At 44.7% G+C, this 15,233-nt stretch overlaps 1 protein-coding gene across 1 annotated transcript in view; it reads left to right on the top strand.

Moving 5' to 3' along the window:
* The first annotated feature begins 769 nt into the window (after nt 1-769).
* nelfa (negative elongation factor complex member A) overlaps nt 770-15,233 on the top strand; it is a 54,126-nt gene continuing 39,662 nt past the window's right edge. The window contains exon 1 of the mRNA XM_078416245.1: nt 770-979. Within this exon, the coding sequence (XP_078272371.1) occupies nt 770-979 (210 nt within the window). The remainder of the gene's footprint in view (nt 980-15,233) is intronic.

Raw genomic sequence — 15,233 nt, 5'->3', positions numbered from 1 at the left:
CCGACTGGCCTGCTGCAGACTGCAGGAGTAGGTGCTGAGGGACGCACTGAAGCTTGGTGCAGCCAACGCTAAGGCCCTGTGGGGGAGGAGCACAGTCTAGGGTCCTTCCGCTGCTGGACATGGGGGCAGGGTGTGGTGGAGAGAGACGCCCCTCCAAATAAGGGATACTGGGTAAATGTATGTAAATGTCTAAGTGAATGCCTGTATCGAATGTAACCTCCGGAAATGTCGGATGGGCTTGTTTAAAAATATGTTTTGTAAATGATATTTATTATTTGAATAAAGTATTTTTTGATTAAAAAAAAAAAAAAGGGTGGAGAGGGCAGCGAGTGTGGTTGCACCCGCTGGGCGGCGCTTGTGGAGAGGGCAGCGAGTTTGGTTGCACCCGCTAGGCGGGTAGAGAGGGCAGCGAGTGTGGTTGCACCAGCTGGGCTCGCTTGTGGCGAGGGCAGCAGGTTTGGTTGCACCCGGTTGGCGGGTGGAGAGGACAGCAAGTTTGGTTGCAGCGGGTTGGCGGAATTTATGGAGAGGGCAGGTTTGGTTGCACCCGCTGGGCGGCGCTTGTGGAGAGGGCAGCGAGTTTGGTTGCACCCGCTGGGCGGCGCTTGTGGAGAGGGCAGCGAGTTTGGTTGCACCCGCTGGACAGGGCAGCGAGTTTGGTTGCACCCGCTGAGGGAGGGAGGGAGTGAGTGGTTGAGGGGGCGGGGCCTGCACCAAAGGCTCTCGCCGCCCCGTGTAATGCCCGTCCATTCAAATCTCCTTCTTCAAGATGGCGTCCATGCGGGAGAGCGACACAGGCTTGTGGCTTCACAACAAGCTGGGCTCGGCCGATGAGCTCTGGGCGCCTCCCAGCATCGCCTCGCTGCTCACTAAGGACGTCGTGGACAACATCCGAGTGTGTTTTCACGGCCTCTCGTCGGCGGTGAAGCTTAAACTGCTGCTGGGGATCCTGCACCTTCCCAAACGGACGGTGGACGAGGTGAGGCGCCTTCGCTTGTCCCTGCCTCCCTCTCTCCCTTTCTTTCTCACTGTGACTGTGTCAGTCAGCGAGTCTGGAAGGGAAACTGGAGCAAACGCGGCAGGAAGTACATCAAACATAGGGGTCATTTCACTAACAATAACCGCCCCTTCTCCAAGCGGGACCTGCCATATGGATTAACTATAAAATGTTCAGATTTTCTCTTGCAAAAAGGCGGGACTGGAGCAGGAACTAGATTGTATTAATAGATGCATAACTTTGCGGGGAAATCAATGTTGGATTTATCACCATTTATTTGTTTAACTATACATTTTTACAAACTTTTATTATTATCGCCAAATACTCGAATTACATTTTTACGCGGGCAAGAGTTTTTTTCATTTTCACGATTAACATAGCGGTAGTAAAAGATGGAAAGTAACACGAATAGGATACTGATTAGAACAATCCTGAATAAATATACAAGAACACTCGTGATCAAGACGACCTAATGTTACTTACTGTACATTGAATTTAACGGTATAAGGATGTGGACTGCAAAGCAATCTGAAGTGCTTTGGAAGAGAGTGAAAGGGATCATACTTGAATTTGAGTGCATCTGCAAAGGGAATATATCAAAGGAATTGGCATCACGGGTAAAGTTTATTATTAAAAAGATTCATGTCATCTTGGCTTTTGTCACAGGTGGATTATGAAGTTTTATTATGAGGACATAATTTACTGGACAATAGTTGTATAAATAATTCACGGTCATGCACATACTTATTCCATGGCAAAAAATCAAGTTAGGTAGAATTCCTGATCTGAAATTTCCTGTTTTTTTTATTTCAGTCTTTCAATACCTACAGTAAGTCTTTTATTTGCAAATGTCGTAGTTTCATGAACAATAAAATTGAGTTCTTCCCTTGCAAAGTCCATGTGTGTGGCCCTCATTGGTATATTAGCCACAAAAACATGAAAAACTGACACCATTAGTTGAGAAATTAATTATGAGTCCTCGTACGTTTTCACCATTTATTAAAAATTATCAAAAACTTCAGGTTGTCAGTATTTTGGAGCAATGTTTTAACCCAGCAGTTACTGAACTATTTCAAGTCAACGTTACCAGTGAGTGTTATACCTTAGTCCTGCCTTAATTTCTTTCTTTTCATTGAACAGTAATGCATTTCTTTTGTCTCAGTGACAGGTAAATTGTGGTTTCCATTCACAAATTTTATCCCAAAAAGTAGATAGTGATATGTTTCCCTTCAACGGTATTAGAATAAAGGGAATAAACACACTTAGAATAATGGGGAGGCCATTTAAAACTGAGGTGAGAAGGAACTTTTTCACCCAGAGAGTTGTGAATTTGTGGAATTCTCTGCCACAGAGGGCAATGGAGGCCATATCACTGGATGAATTTAAGAGAGTTAGATAGAGCTCTAGGGGCTAGTGGAATCAAGGGATTTGGGGAGAAGGCAGTCACGGGTTACTGATTGTGGTTGATCAGCCATGTTCACAATGAATGGTGGTGCTGGCTCGAAGGGCCGAATGGCCTCCTCCTGCACCTCTTTTCTATGTAGCAGTCGAGGCACTGAGTATAACAGTCAGAAAGCCATTTTACAGCTTTATAAAACTGTCTGGATAGGCCAGATTTGTAGTATTGTGCACAGTTCTGGTTTCTCCATTACAGGAAGAATTTGGAGACAGTGCAGAAGAGGTTTACCAGAATGGTGCATGCATTAGATAGTATTAGCTATAAGGAGAGGTTGGACAAACTAGGATTGTTTTCCCTGGAGTGCAGAGCCTGAGGGGAACCCTAATAGAAATCGTCGTCGTTGTGGCTATACCTCGAGGTTGAGGATGATGGTCTACATTCCGATGTCAGAACCAAGACACCTGTGCGTGTGTTTGTTTAACGTGTACTTAATGTTACACTCCAAGAAGCACACGGTCCTTCACAAATCAATCAACTAATTCCAATGGCAAAGGAACCAAGACAATTAGAGCTGATAGATTTGTTGCCTCCTTCACAGTCGTTGAGCCTGGTCCGTCGTTGAGGTCTAATCGAAATATATATTGTGAGAAATGCCAAAGACTAGAGGGAATATCTTTAAGCTCGGAGGAGTTTAAAGGCGATGTGTCGTGCAAGTTTTGTATGGTGGTGGGTGCCTAGAATGTACTGCTAGAGGTGGTTGTGGATGCAAATATAATCATGGCATTTAAGAGCCTTGTAAACATACAAACATAGAAACAGAAAATAGGTGCAGGAGGAAGCCATTGGGCCCTTCGAGCCAGCACCACCATTCATTGTGATCATCTACAATCAGTAACCTGTGCCTGCCTTCTCCCCATATCCCTTGATTCCACTAGCCCCTAGAACTCTATCTAACTCCCTTTTAAATTCATCCAGTGAATTGGCCTCCACTGCCTTCTGTGGCAGAGAATTCCACAAATTCACAACTCTCTGGGTAAAAATGTTTCTTCTCACCTCAGTTTTAAATGTCCTCCCCTTTATTCTTCGACTGTGTCCCCTGGTTCTGGACTCCCCCAACATTGGGAATATTTTTCCTGCATCTATCTTGTCTAGTACTTTTATAATTTTATACGTCTCTATAAGATCCCTCTCATCCTTCTAAACTCCAGTCAATACAAGCCTAGTCTTTCCAATCTTTCCTCTTATGACAGTCACTCCATCCCAGGGATTAACCTCGTGAACCTACGCTGCACTATCTCAATAGCAAAAACGTCCTTCCTCAAATTAGGAGACCAAAACTGCACACAATACTCCAGATGTGATCTCACCAGAGCCCGATACAACTGCAGAAGGACTTCTTTCCTCAAATCCTCTTGTTATGAAGGCCAACATGCCATTAGCTTTCTTCATTGTGTGCTGTACCTGCATGCTTACTTTCAGTGACTGGTGTAGAAGGACCAAGGTCTCGTTGCACTTCCCCTTTACCTAACCTGACACCATTGAGAGAATCTGCCTCCTTATTTTTGCCACCAAAGTGGATAACCTCACATTTATCTACGTTATGCTGCATCTGCCTACTCACTCAACCTGTCCAAGTCACCCTGCAACCTCCTGACATCCTCTTCGCAGTTCACACTGCCACCCAGCTTTGCGTCATCCGCAAACTTGCTAGTGTTACTTCTAATTCCATCATCCAAATCATTAATATATATTGTAAATAGTTGCGGCCCCAGCCCCGAGCCTTGCGGCACTCCACTCTCCACTACCTGCCATTCTGAAAAGGACCCTGTAATGGCAGTTTCTATACCATCTCAAAATCCCACTTCGATACCAATTACTTCTCGGGGATGAAATGTACTTATAGCTTACGCACACGTCGCACCCTGATATGACAAAACGAATCTTCCAAACTTCTTTTCTTCATTAATTGGTTTTATTAAAGTAGCACAAATCATAGAGTAATTCATCAGTTTCCATACTTTATCAACTGTTTCTTCTTCAAACAATATCTAGAATTCTTGCAGTTATTACCGTATGGTTCTTACAAATATAGATGATACAAGCGTGTGGTACGAGCGCGTGTGGTAAAGAACTATGCTCACCATCCTCCGAGTCTAAACTAACCCACAACCTCTGTCGACACGCTAGCCTCCTCCCATCTAGACACTCCCAATTACGCATTAAGTCACACCCACAAGCAGGCAAAAAAGACATAAACTAGAAATATTAAAACATAGCCATAACACAATGACAATAACTGAATTAAGCATAAATGGCTCCTACAGACCCGTTTATTCCTCCTCTTTGCTTCCTGTCTGCCAACCAATTCTCCATCCATGTCAATACCCTACCCCCAATACCATGTGCTCTAATTCTGCTCACCAACCCGTGTGGTACCTTATCAAAGGCTTTCTGAAAGCCTAGATACACTACATCCACTGGCTCTCCTTCATCCATTTTACTTGTCACATCCTCAAAAAATTCCAGAAGATTCGTCAAGCAGGATTTTCCCTTCATAAATCCATGCTGTCTTGGACCAATCCTTTTACCACTGTCCAAATGCGCCGTTATTACCTCTTTAATAATTGACTCCAGCATCTTCCCCATCACTGATGTCAGGCTAACTGGTCTATAATTCCCCGTTTTCTCTCTCACTCCTTTCTTGAAAAGTGGTATAACATTAGCTATTCTCCAATCCACAGGAACTGATCCCGAATCTATTGAACATTGGAAAATGATCACCAATGCATCCACGATTTCTTGAGCCACCTCCTTGAGTACCCTGGGGTGCAGACCATCAGGCCCTGGGGATTTATCAGCCTTCAGTTCCATCAGCCTAGCCAATATTATTTCTTGCCTAATGCGAATTTCTTTCAGTTCCTCTGTCTCCCTTGATCCTCTGTCCACTAGTACATCTGGGAGATTGTTTGTGTCTTCCTTAGTGAAGACAGATCCGAAGTACCTGTTCAACTCTTCCGCCATTACCTTGTTACCCATAATAATTTCACCCGTTTCTGCCTTCAAAGAACCCACACTTGTCTTTACTAATCTTTTTCTCTTAACATACCTAAAGAAGCTTTTACTGTCCTTCTTTATATTCTTGGCTAGCTTCGCTTCGTACCTCATCTTTTCAGCCCGTATTCCCCATTTTGCTATCTTCTGTTGTCCTTTGAAAGTAGCCCACTCCTCTGGCTTCCCGCTACTTTGCTTTCTTATACATCTTTTCTTTTAGTTTTATTCCATCTCTAACTTCCCTTGTCAGCCACAGTTGCCTCTTACTCCCCTTAGAATCTTGCTTCCTCTTTGGAATGAAATGATCCTGCATCTTCTGGATTATGCCCAGAAATTCCTGCCATTGCGGTTCCACCGTCATTCCTACTGGGATCCCTTTCCATTCAACCTTGGCCAGCTCCTCTCTCATCCCTTCATAGTCCAACTGTAGATTGGAACATTGATATGGAGGGATAAGGATCACGTCCAGGCACAAAAGATTTCCTTACCATCATGATTAGCACAGAAATCACCCGGAAGATGGCGCGGTCCAGTCCAGTCGCCGTCGTGGTAGCTCTGCGGGAACTGTGCGTTTTTTTAAACTGGTATGTTTATTTTTAAATTATCTCTAAGTGCTAACACGCTAGCACTAGCATTAAACAATGTACGACCGGGAAATGCTCGTAAAATTAAACTCGAGCGCAACCGGAGGACTATTAAACACTATACTCACCGATTCAACGTGGACGATAGAGATCATCAAAGGAGCGCACCGCGGCAGCAGCAGTGGCAGTGCGGCTCCGTGGGAATGTCGGAAAAAACATCGGGGGAAGCGAGGGGGGATTCGGAACAGGCTGAGAGCCCAAGCCTTACGTCCACCTCTGCCCAGCATCCTTCTGGCCATCGTCCAGTCCCTGGAGAACAAGCTGGATGACCTCAGGGCAAGGATCAGATTCCGGAGGGACATAAAGAACTGCAACATCCTTTGTCTGACCGAGACATGGCTGACCCCGCTGGTGCCGGACCAGGTGATTTGTCCATCCGGGACCTTCACTGTTTTCTGGGCGGACAGAACGGAAGAATCCGGGAAATCCAAGGGCGGAGGAGTCTGCTTCTTGACCAACAATAACAGGTGCAATCCTGGAAATATTAAGACGCTTTCTCGTTCTTGCTCGCCGGACCTGGAGCATCTGACTATCCAATGCCGACCATTCTACCTTCCCCGGGAGTTCAGCTCGGTGATCATCACAGCCGTCTATATTCCACCGCATGCGGACACCGACGTGGCACTGTCGGCCCTGCACGATGTGTTGTGTCAACACCAAAACAAGAACCCTGATGCGGCTGTGCTGGTGGCTGGAGATTTCAATAGGGGAAATCTCAAAAAGGTCATGCCCAACTTCTACCAACACATCACGTGTGTCACCAGGGGGGAAATAACTTTGGACCACTGCTACACGCCGTTCAGGAAGGGCTACAAGGCCGTTTCTCTCCCTCCTTTTGGAAAATCTGACCAAGCTGCCATTTTCCTGCTGCCGGAGTATAAACAACGGATAGTAAGGGAAGTGACAAGGGACATAAAGCGGTGGGCTGAGCATTCAGAGGCCATGCTGCAAGATGCACTGAGCGAAGTCGACTGGAATATGTTCCAAGCAAGTTCCAGAGACGTCAATGAGTTTGCAGAAGCGGTTACGGACTTCATTGCCACAATAGACGTACAGGTATGTAGGTTAATTGGCTGGGTAAATGTAAAAAAAAATTGTCCCTAGTGGGTGTAGGATAGTGTTAATGTACGGGGATCACTGGGCGGCACGGACTTGGAGGGCCGAAAAGGCCTGTTTCCGGCTGTATATATATGATATGATATGATAATAGCGGATAACATTGTCCCCACGGTAAGGGTCAGTATCTTTCCTAACCAAAAACCCTGGGTGGACAGGTCTATTCGGGTTGCCTTGAATGCTCGCACCGCTGCTTACAACTCTGGCCTGGCATCCGGCAACATGGATGACTACAAGGTAGAGTCCTACCGACTGCGAAGGGCGGTGAAGGACGCAAAAAGGAGATACCGGGACAGGATGGAGTCACAGATGGAGCAGCAGGACACCAGGCACCTTTGGCAGGGGCTACGGACTATAACTAGCTACCGGTCCAGAACCCTCTCAACCGGAAGTGCCGGCTCCTCCTTAGCTGATGACCTGAACTCTTTTTATGCACGGTTCGAGACGGGTAACATCACCCCTAGCTCGCCATCTAAAAACAACACCGACGGGGCGCTGGCTAGCGAGGCTGGAGGGGTATCCACCGCCAGGGATGTGCACACATTATCGGTGTCCGAGCACGATATGAGGAGGGCTCTGACGCGTGTGAACACGAGGAAAGCTGGAGGCCAAGATGGTATATCTGGGCGAGTACTAAAGTCTTGTGCTACTCAGCTTGCTCCAGTGCTCACCACAATATTCAACCTCTCCTTGGCAAAGTCCGTGGTCCCTGCATGCTTCAAAAGATCCATCATTGTACCGGTGCCAAAGAATGCGGCCCTCACCTCGGTTGTCATGAAATGCTTCGAGAGGCTAATCAAGAAGCACATGTGTGCCCTCCTTCCTCGCAACATGGACCCACTACAGTTCGCATACCGTCCGAACAGGTCCACGGATGATAGGGTCTCCCAGGTTCTGCATACCGCTCTCTCTCATCTGGACAGCCAGGGGGGCTATGTGAGGATGCTATTCATTGACTTTAGTTCAGCTTTCAACACAATAGTCCCCAGCAGACTGGCTGAGAAGCTGCTGGAACTGGGGCTTAGCACCCCTCTGTATGCCTGGGTCCTGGACTTTCTCACCGCCAGGCCCCAAGTGGTCAGGATGGGGGAACACACATCTAGCTCCCTCACCCTGAACATAGGATCCCCCCAGGGCTGCGTCCTTAGCCCCCTACTGTACTCCCTGTACACACATGACTTGCGGCACAGGTTCAGCTCAAACTCCATCATCAAGTTTGCTGATGACACTGTGGTGGTGGGCCGGATCTCCAACAACGATGAGAAGTCCTACCGGGAGGAGGTGGCTGATCTGGCACTCTGGTGTCAGGACAATAGCCTCCTCTTGAATGTCACTAAAACTAAGGAGCTGATTGTGGACTTTAGAAGGGTTCAACATCCAAGGACGTACACGCCACTGGAGATAAATGGGTTCTTCTGTGGATAGGGTGAGCAGTTTTAAATACTTGGGAGTCCACATCACAGAGGATCTGACATGGGCAACGCACATTGCCGCACTGGTGGGTAAGGCAAAGCAGCGCCTTTACCACCTCAGACAGTTGAGGAAATTCAGAGTGTCTCTGAAGATCCTTCATTGCTTCTACTCTGGGGCTGTAGAGAGCATCCTGTCCGGCAACATTACAGTCTGGTTTGGGAACAGCTCTGCCCAGGACAGGATGGCCCTGCAGAGAGTAGTGCATGCGGCAAAACGCACCATGGGAACTACACTCGCCCCCCTGCAGGACCTATACATCAGGAGGTGCCGATCCAGAGCAAACAAGATTATGAGGGACCCCTGCCACCCCAGCAATGGACTGTTCCAGATGCTACGGTCAGGCAAACTCCTCCGCTGTCACGCTGTGAAAACGGAGAGGATGAGACGGAGTTTCTTCCCACAGGCCATCAGAGGACTGTTAACTTTTATAACTCCAGGGACTAAATTTTGTCTTCTCTATATTAACTTTATTTATATGCTGTAACTGTAATTCTTTTTTGTGCACAATCCGCAGGCATTGCCACTTTCATTTCACTGCACATAGTGTATGTGCAAGTGACAAATAGACTTGACTTGAAATTGAATGTTTTATTATCATATGGACCAAAATGGAACAATGAAATTCTTACTTGCAGCAGTACAGCAGGTTTGTAAACAGTACGCAATAGATAATTCAATTAAAAAATCAGTTCCATGGTTTTACTGACATTGTGAGCAAGTTTGATGTTGACAGGCTGATTCCTGTGCTGTACTGTTTTGCTCTAACAAATAAACCAAAATATTTATATTTGTAATGTACTAGACTCCACTTTGAAATTGCTCCTTATTATCATTTAAGAAGAGAGGAGTGTCCAATAAGGAGAAATGGAGTAGCATGTGTGTCATCGTAGAGGATAGAGGTTGGCATCGTATGCGTGAAAACACAGAACTATTTACCACAACGTTGAAGACAAAACTTGTGCAGTGGTGATTGAATTGAATAATTGAATTGAATAAATCTTATTAGCCAAGTATGTATACATACAAGGAATTTGCCTTGGTGCTTTGCTCGCAAGTAACAACATGACATACAGTAAACAATTAAGAATAAAACACAAAACATTAAGAATAAAACATTATAGTTTAAACATGTGAAGAATGAAATAAAATACCAGAGCAAAAGGAGGCTACAGACTTTTGGATGTGGAGTAGAGCTACTGCTCGTGGAAAAAAGCTGTTTTTATGTCTGGCTGTGGTGGTTTGACAGTCCTGAGTCGTCTTCCAGAGGGAAGTGCTTCAAAGAGTTTGTGGCCAGGATGAGAAGAGTCAGAGATGATCTTACCCGCTCGCTTCCTGGCCCTAGCAGTGTACAGTTCGTCAATGGGGGTTAGGGATGCAGCGAACAACCTTCTCGGCTGATCAATCGATGCGCTGCAGTCTCCTGATGTCATGCTTGGTGGTTGAGCCAAACCAGATCATGGAGAAGGTGAGGACAGATTCTATGATGGCAGTATAAAACTGGACCATCATTGCCTGAGTCCAGATACTTTTAAAATCTTGTCAGAGTACCTGCCTTTGCAGCTATTTTGGTGGAGAATCCAATTATTCATAACCCACAGAGAAGAAATCCGATCATCTCCATCTTAAATGTGTGATGCTTTATTCTGAAAATGTTATCTACTTGTAGGTGAACCATTTGGGGAAACAACATACAGCAGGGAAATGGGATGTTTGCCCCAACTTATCCATGCCAACTAAGATGCCCATCAACACTAGTGGACCCATATCTCTCTTGACTTATTCCTGAACAAATGCCTTTTTTAAGTGTTACCAGACCAAATGGACCCGTTGGGCCCAAACCTCTCCTGCATTGGTGCAGAACCCTCCCCTATCCCCTCCTCCCCCTCTCTTCCCATGCACAGAGCCCTGCTGATTATCCCGGACCAAACAAATGCAAATAAATCCTGTCTCTCAGAATTCCAACCAATAACAACTGATGTATCGCCAATTTTGAAGGGGACCTATTCTCTCACCAGCAGCGTACATTAGAACATAGAATAGTACAATGCAGGAACAGTCCCTACATCCCATGGTGTCTCTGCTCAACATAATTCCAAGCTAAATTAATGTCAGCCTGCTTGTGATCCATATCCTTCAATTCCCAGCATATCCATGTGCCTATCAAAAAGCTTCTTAAACATCAGTGTGATGGCAACTTCAGTCTTTTCTAATAAAGTCTATTCTAATTGCCATTACTCCACAGGGAGTAGGAGTGATCGATCTTGATGCAAACCAATAGAGAGATTCTCCAAACGTAGTTTCAGTTTAATTAGTTTATTGAAGTAGTTGTACAAACAAGAAGATGAACATACCAGGCTGTGCTTATTTCGTATTCAAGTCATAGCTGGCTGTTGTGTTCTCCCTGTCTGCTTCCAGCTCTCATTGTAGGTCTGAACTGTATCCTCTCCCTCCCTGTCTAACTCCTCCTAGTCCATGCGTCTCCAGATATACCTCCTAGTTCTGGCTCATCCCAGTACATTATGCTCATATATATATGTATTCATCTCACGACAGCCCCCACGTGTCCAAAATAATACGGCAAGATATCTATACAAAATAATATAATATGCCAGAGCAGCCAGCACGAACACAAATGGCTCCTACACTCCGGCCCTTAATTGTTCTACGTATATAATGAAACAGTTACTAATAAACATTAAAAGGAGCTATAAAAACTTTACACATAATCAAAAACATAGGTATGCACTATATGTTGGCATCTAATCTACTTTAGTGATTCTTCAATCTTAAAGGCCACCAGTCTTCACTGTACTCGGGTATCAGCTTCTGGTCCTGATAGTTCTTCAAATCTTTGTCTTTGACTGAAAGAGATGATTACGCTTTCTGCTTGGGAAAGATCTTCAGGACGTAAACATTGTCCGCCGAGTGTTGCTTTAAAGACTTGCATCTCCTTTTCAACCTTTTCTTTCAGTTTGCCAGGATCTTTTTCAAGGCTACTCACATCAGTTTGAATTTCCTTTCTCCTTCGAGTCAGCTGCAAGAGTGTTGTCTTTACTTTAAGAAGCCAAGCTATGGCAATCTTCAGATTCCTCCATGATGAGAAATAGGTGATTACAGAGTTCGTGGGGTTCAATGGATCTTTGACAATGACGTTCATTGTAATGTCTTGGTTGATTTCTGGATCATTAGCAGAGATTGCAGATTCCAAGTGAGGTTTAGGCCATTCTCTGTCTGGTTTACAGATAAATTCTGGTCCTCTGATCCATCTTTTACAAAAGCGGTTGGCTGTTAGTCCTCTAGAGGCCTCATCTGCAGGATTTTCCTTTGTGCTAACATATATCCATTGTGATACATCAGTAGCATCCCTTACAAAACAGATCCTATTTGCTATAAATGTTTGAAAGCATTTAGTTTCGTTGTTGATGTACTTAAGCACTGTTGTGCAATCTGTCCAGAAGATGGATTTATCCAGTTGAAGCTGTAATTCTTTTCACAGCATTGTATCAACTCTGACAGCAAGGACTACAGCTGTAAGCTCCATTCTGGGAATCGTTATTTGTTTTAATGGTGCCACTCTGGATTTTACCATCATGAATGCAACATGCACTTCTTTGCTGTTGTTTTCCAGTCTTCGATATGAAACAGAGCCATAGCCGCTTTCGTTGGTGTCTGAAAAGTGGTGCAGCTGTGCATATCTGATTTGACCAAAGCTTGTGGGCTTTATGCACCGGTCCACTTTAAACTCCACAATCTTGTTGAGATCTGCTAGCCATCCTGTCCATCACGGAGAGAAGGTTTGGGGTATGTTTTCATCCCATCCAAGTTTTTCCTTGCAGAGTTCCTGCATAATCAGCTTGGCTGGCAGAGTAAATGGTGCTAGAAATCCTAAAGGGTCGTATATAGAGCCGACCACGGACAAGATGCCAGGTCTAGTGTTTGGTCATTCCTGTACAGCAATTTTGAACTTGAACACATCTGTTTCAACGCACCAGCGCAATCCCAATGCTCTTTCTGTTGAAAGGTTGGCTTTGTCCAAGTCCAACTCCTTGATCTCTTTGGTTCTGTTTTCTTGAGGAATGGATGCCAATACAGCACGGCTGTTGCTGATCCATTTTGACAGCATGAATCCTTCCATTTGACAGATGGCAGTCAGGTCTCTCACCATCTGAACTGCTTCTTGTTCCAAAGGCATGGATTTTAAACAATCATCTACGTAGAAGTTGTTCTTTACTGTGTTTGTCACCTCCGCTGGAAAGCGTGCTTTGTTATCTTCAGCAGTTTTTCTTAGTGCAAAGTTTGCACAACTTGGTGACGACACGGCTCCAAAAATATGTACCTTCCTCCGGTATTCAACCTGAAATTGCTGCACATCACCATCGGGCCACCACAGAAATTGCAGATAGTCAATATGCTTTTCTGATACCTTGACCTGATGAAACATTGCTTTGATATCAGCCATCAAAGCAACTGGTTCTTGACTGAATCTGATGAGAACTCCAATGAGTGTATTGGTTAGGTCAGGACCCTGCAGCAGTTGGCAGTTAATTGATGTTCCTTTGAAGACTGCACCACAATCAAAAACCACCCTTAAAGTTCCTTTCTTTGAGTGATACACCCTGTGATGAGGGATGTACCAGAGTTCTCCATCACTACGATTCAGCTGGTCCACTGGTACTCTTTCAGCATAAGCATTGTCAATCATTTCTGTGAGGAAAGATGTATATATTCATCATAAAACTTCTCATTCTTGCCAAACTTGCGTTTCAAGCTCTGGATGCATTGCTCTGCAATGCAACGGTTATTTGGCATGCAGGGGTTTTCTTGCTTGAAAGGTAAGTAGACAATAGTGTCCATCTGTCATCCTTGCTGAGCGATTCATAATATCCAAGAACTTTACCTCTTTGGACATTTCTGTTTCCTTGCTGGTTCTTTCACTGAAGTCGTGATTGTATTGTTTGACCAGTAGCTCCTCTAGGTTTGCAATGGATATTCCATTGATAGCAGCAGCAGGGCAGCCATTTACATCCCTGCTGTCATGGTCTCTTAGGGGACCATAAATGACCCATCCCAGTAGGATTTTCACAGCGTATGGTCCATCCCCATGGCTGTTGACCAGTTCCCAAGGTTCCAATACCTTTGAAGCATTTGTCCCGATGAGTAGGTCAATGCCAGAGTCTCAGGAATCTTGATATCCTTCAAGTAAGGCCGATGTTTCGGGTCTTCTTGGCTGGGAATGTTTAGCTGAGAAACAGGCATGGTCTTATGAGTGAACACATCCAATAGTTGAATAAAATCGTCTCTGTCCAGAGTAGATATTTCCAAACCTGAGATAAGACGACTGATCACAGGCTTCACTTGATTCATGGTACGCAAGAGAATTTTAGTCTTTGGTCCTGTAATGTTCAGCCTTCTCATTCAGCTTTCTGTGCAAAAGGTAGATGAACTTCCATGATCCAAGAATATGTATGTTTGCAACACTGTACTCCCCTTATGACTCTTCACTTGTTCTGGTACAATGGAGAAGATGCAGGTTTCATCACCGGCCCCAATATGCCCACATATTTGAGATGGGAGAACAACATCAATTGGCATTTCATTCTGTTCTGTATGTTCTGGTTTGTTTTCTTTGTCCTTTTGTTCAATGTGAAGTATTTCAGGATGATTTTCTTTGCACGCATCACAAGCCAAACAACTCTTGCAGTCTTTGCTCATGTGACCTATTTTCAAACATCCAAAACAGATTCCCTTCTCCTTTAAGAAGTCTATCCTTTCTTTGTGCTCCTTCTTCTTGATCTGTAAACACCACCCCAATGTGTGACCACATTTGTTACAGAACAAACAAGAACCTTGTTTCTTGGAGGTAGGTACGTCTCTTTCCATTCTCTTTGTGTCAAATTCTCTTGCACCTGTGTTTCTACAGGTTTTGCAGTTGTTGTAAAATTGCTTCCTCTTCGTTGCTGCCTTTCTTTTGCCTTAGCAAAAGTGGAGCTTTTGACAGTTGCAACTGGCTTAGCATCCTGGATGTTTCCAAAGAGTGGATCTGATGGTATCCTCACTTGTCTCCTGATCTTTTCAAGAAACAATTCCAAGCCTTTCAATTGTTCTTCTGGTCTCTTCTGTTCTTTTTTTCTTCTCAGTTGTTCTTCTTTTTTTTTCAACTGTCTTCTCTTCTGTTCTTCTTGTGCCTCAATCTCATGCTTACCTTTCAGGGCGGCAACCTGTTTCATGACAGCAGAGAATGTTGAAGATGCACATGATGAAGAAAAACCTTTTTTCCTTTACGGAATGCTTTCTGATATCGCCACCTTGTGGCTGAGTATCAGATAAAACCACAGACATACTTGTACGTTGCTTTAAGACGTGTTGACGTAAAGTCGTATCTTGCACACGTATTCAAAACAACTGATATGTGATGCTCAAGGTCATTTCTTTGTTCTCAGCATTCCTGGTTACAGCAGCCATTTTCCAATACAGCTTCTGATATATAGCTTTTCCAATAAAGCTTAATGCTGTACTCACTTTTTCTGCACGTTGGCTTTCGAAGTTTCCAATC

Source organism: Rhinoraja longicauda, chromosome 1, assembly GCF_053455715.1.
Source record: "Rhinoraja longicauda isolate Sanriku21f chromosome 1, sRhiLon1.1, whole genome shotgun sequence".
In the NCBI taxonomy this organism is placed as follows: Eukaryota; Metazoa; Chordata; class Chondrichthyes; order Rajiformes; family Arhynchobatidae; genus Rhinoraja; species Rhinoraja longicauda.
This window is presented reverse-complemented; position numbering and strand designations above follow the sequence as displayed.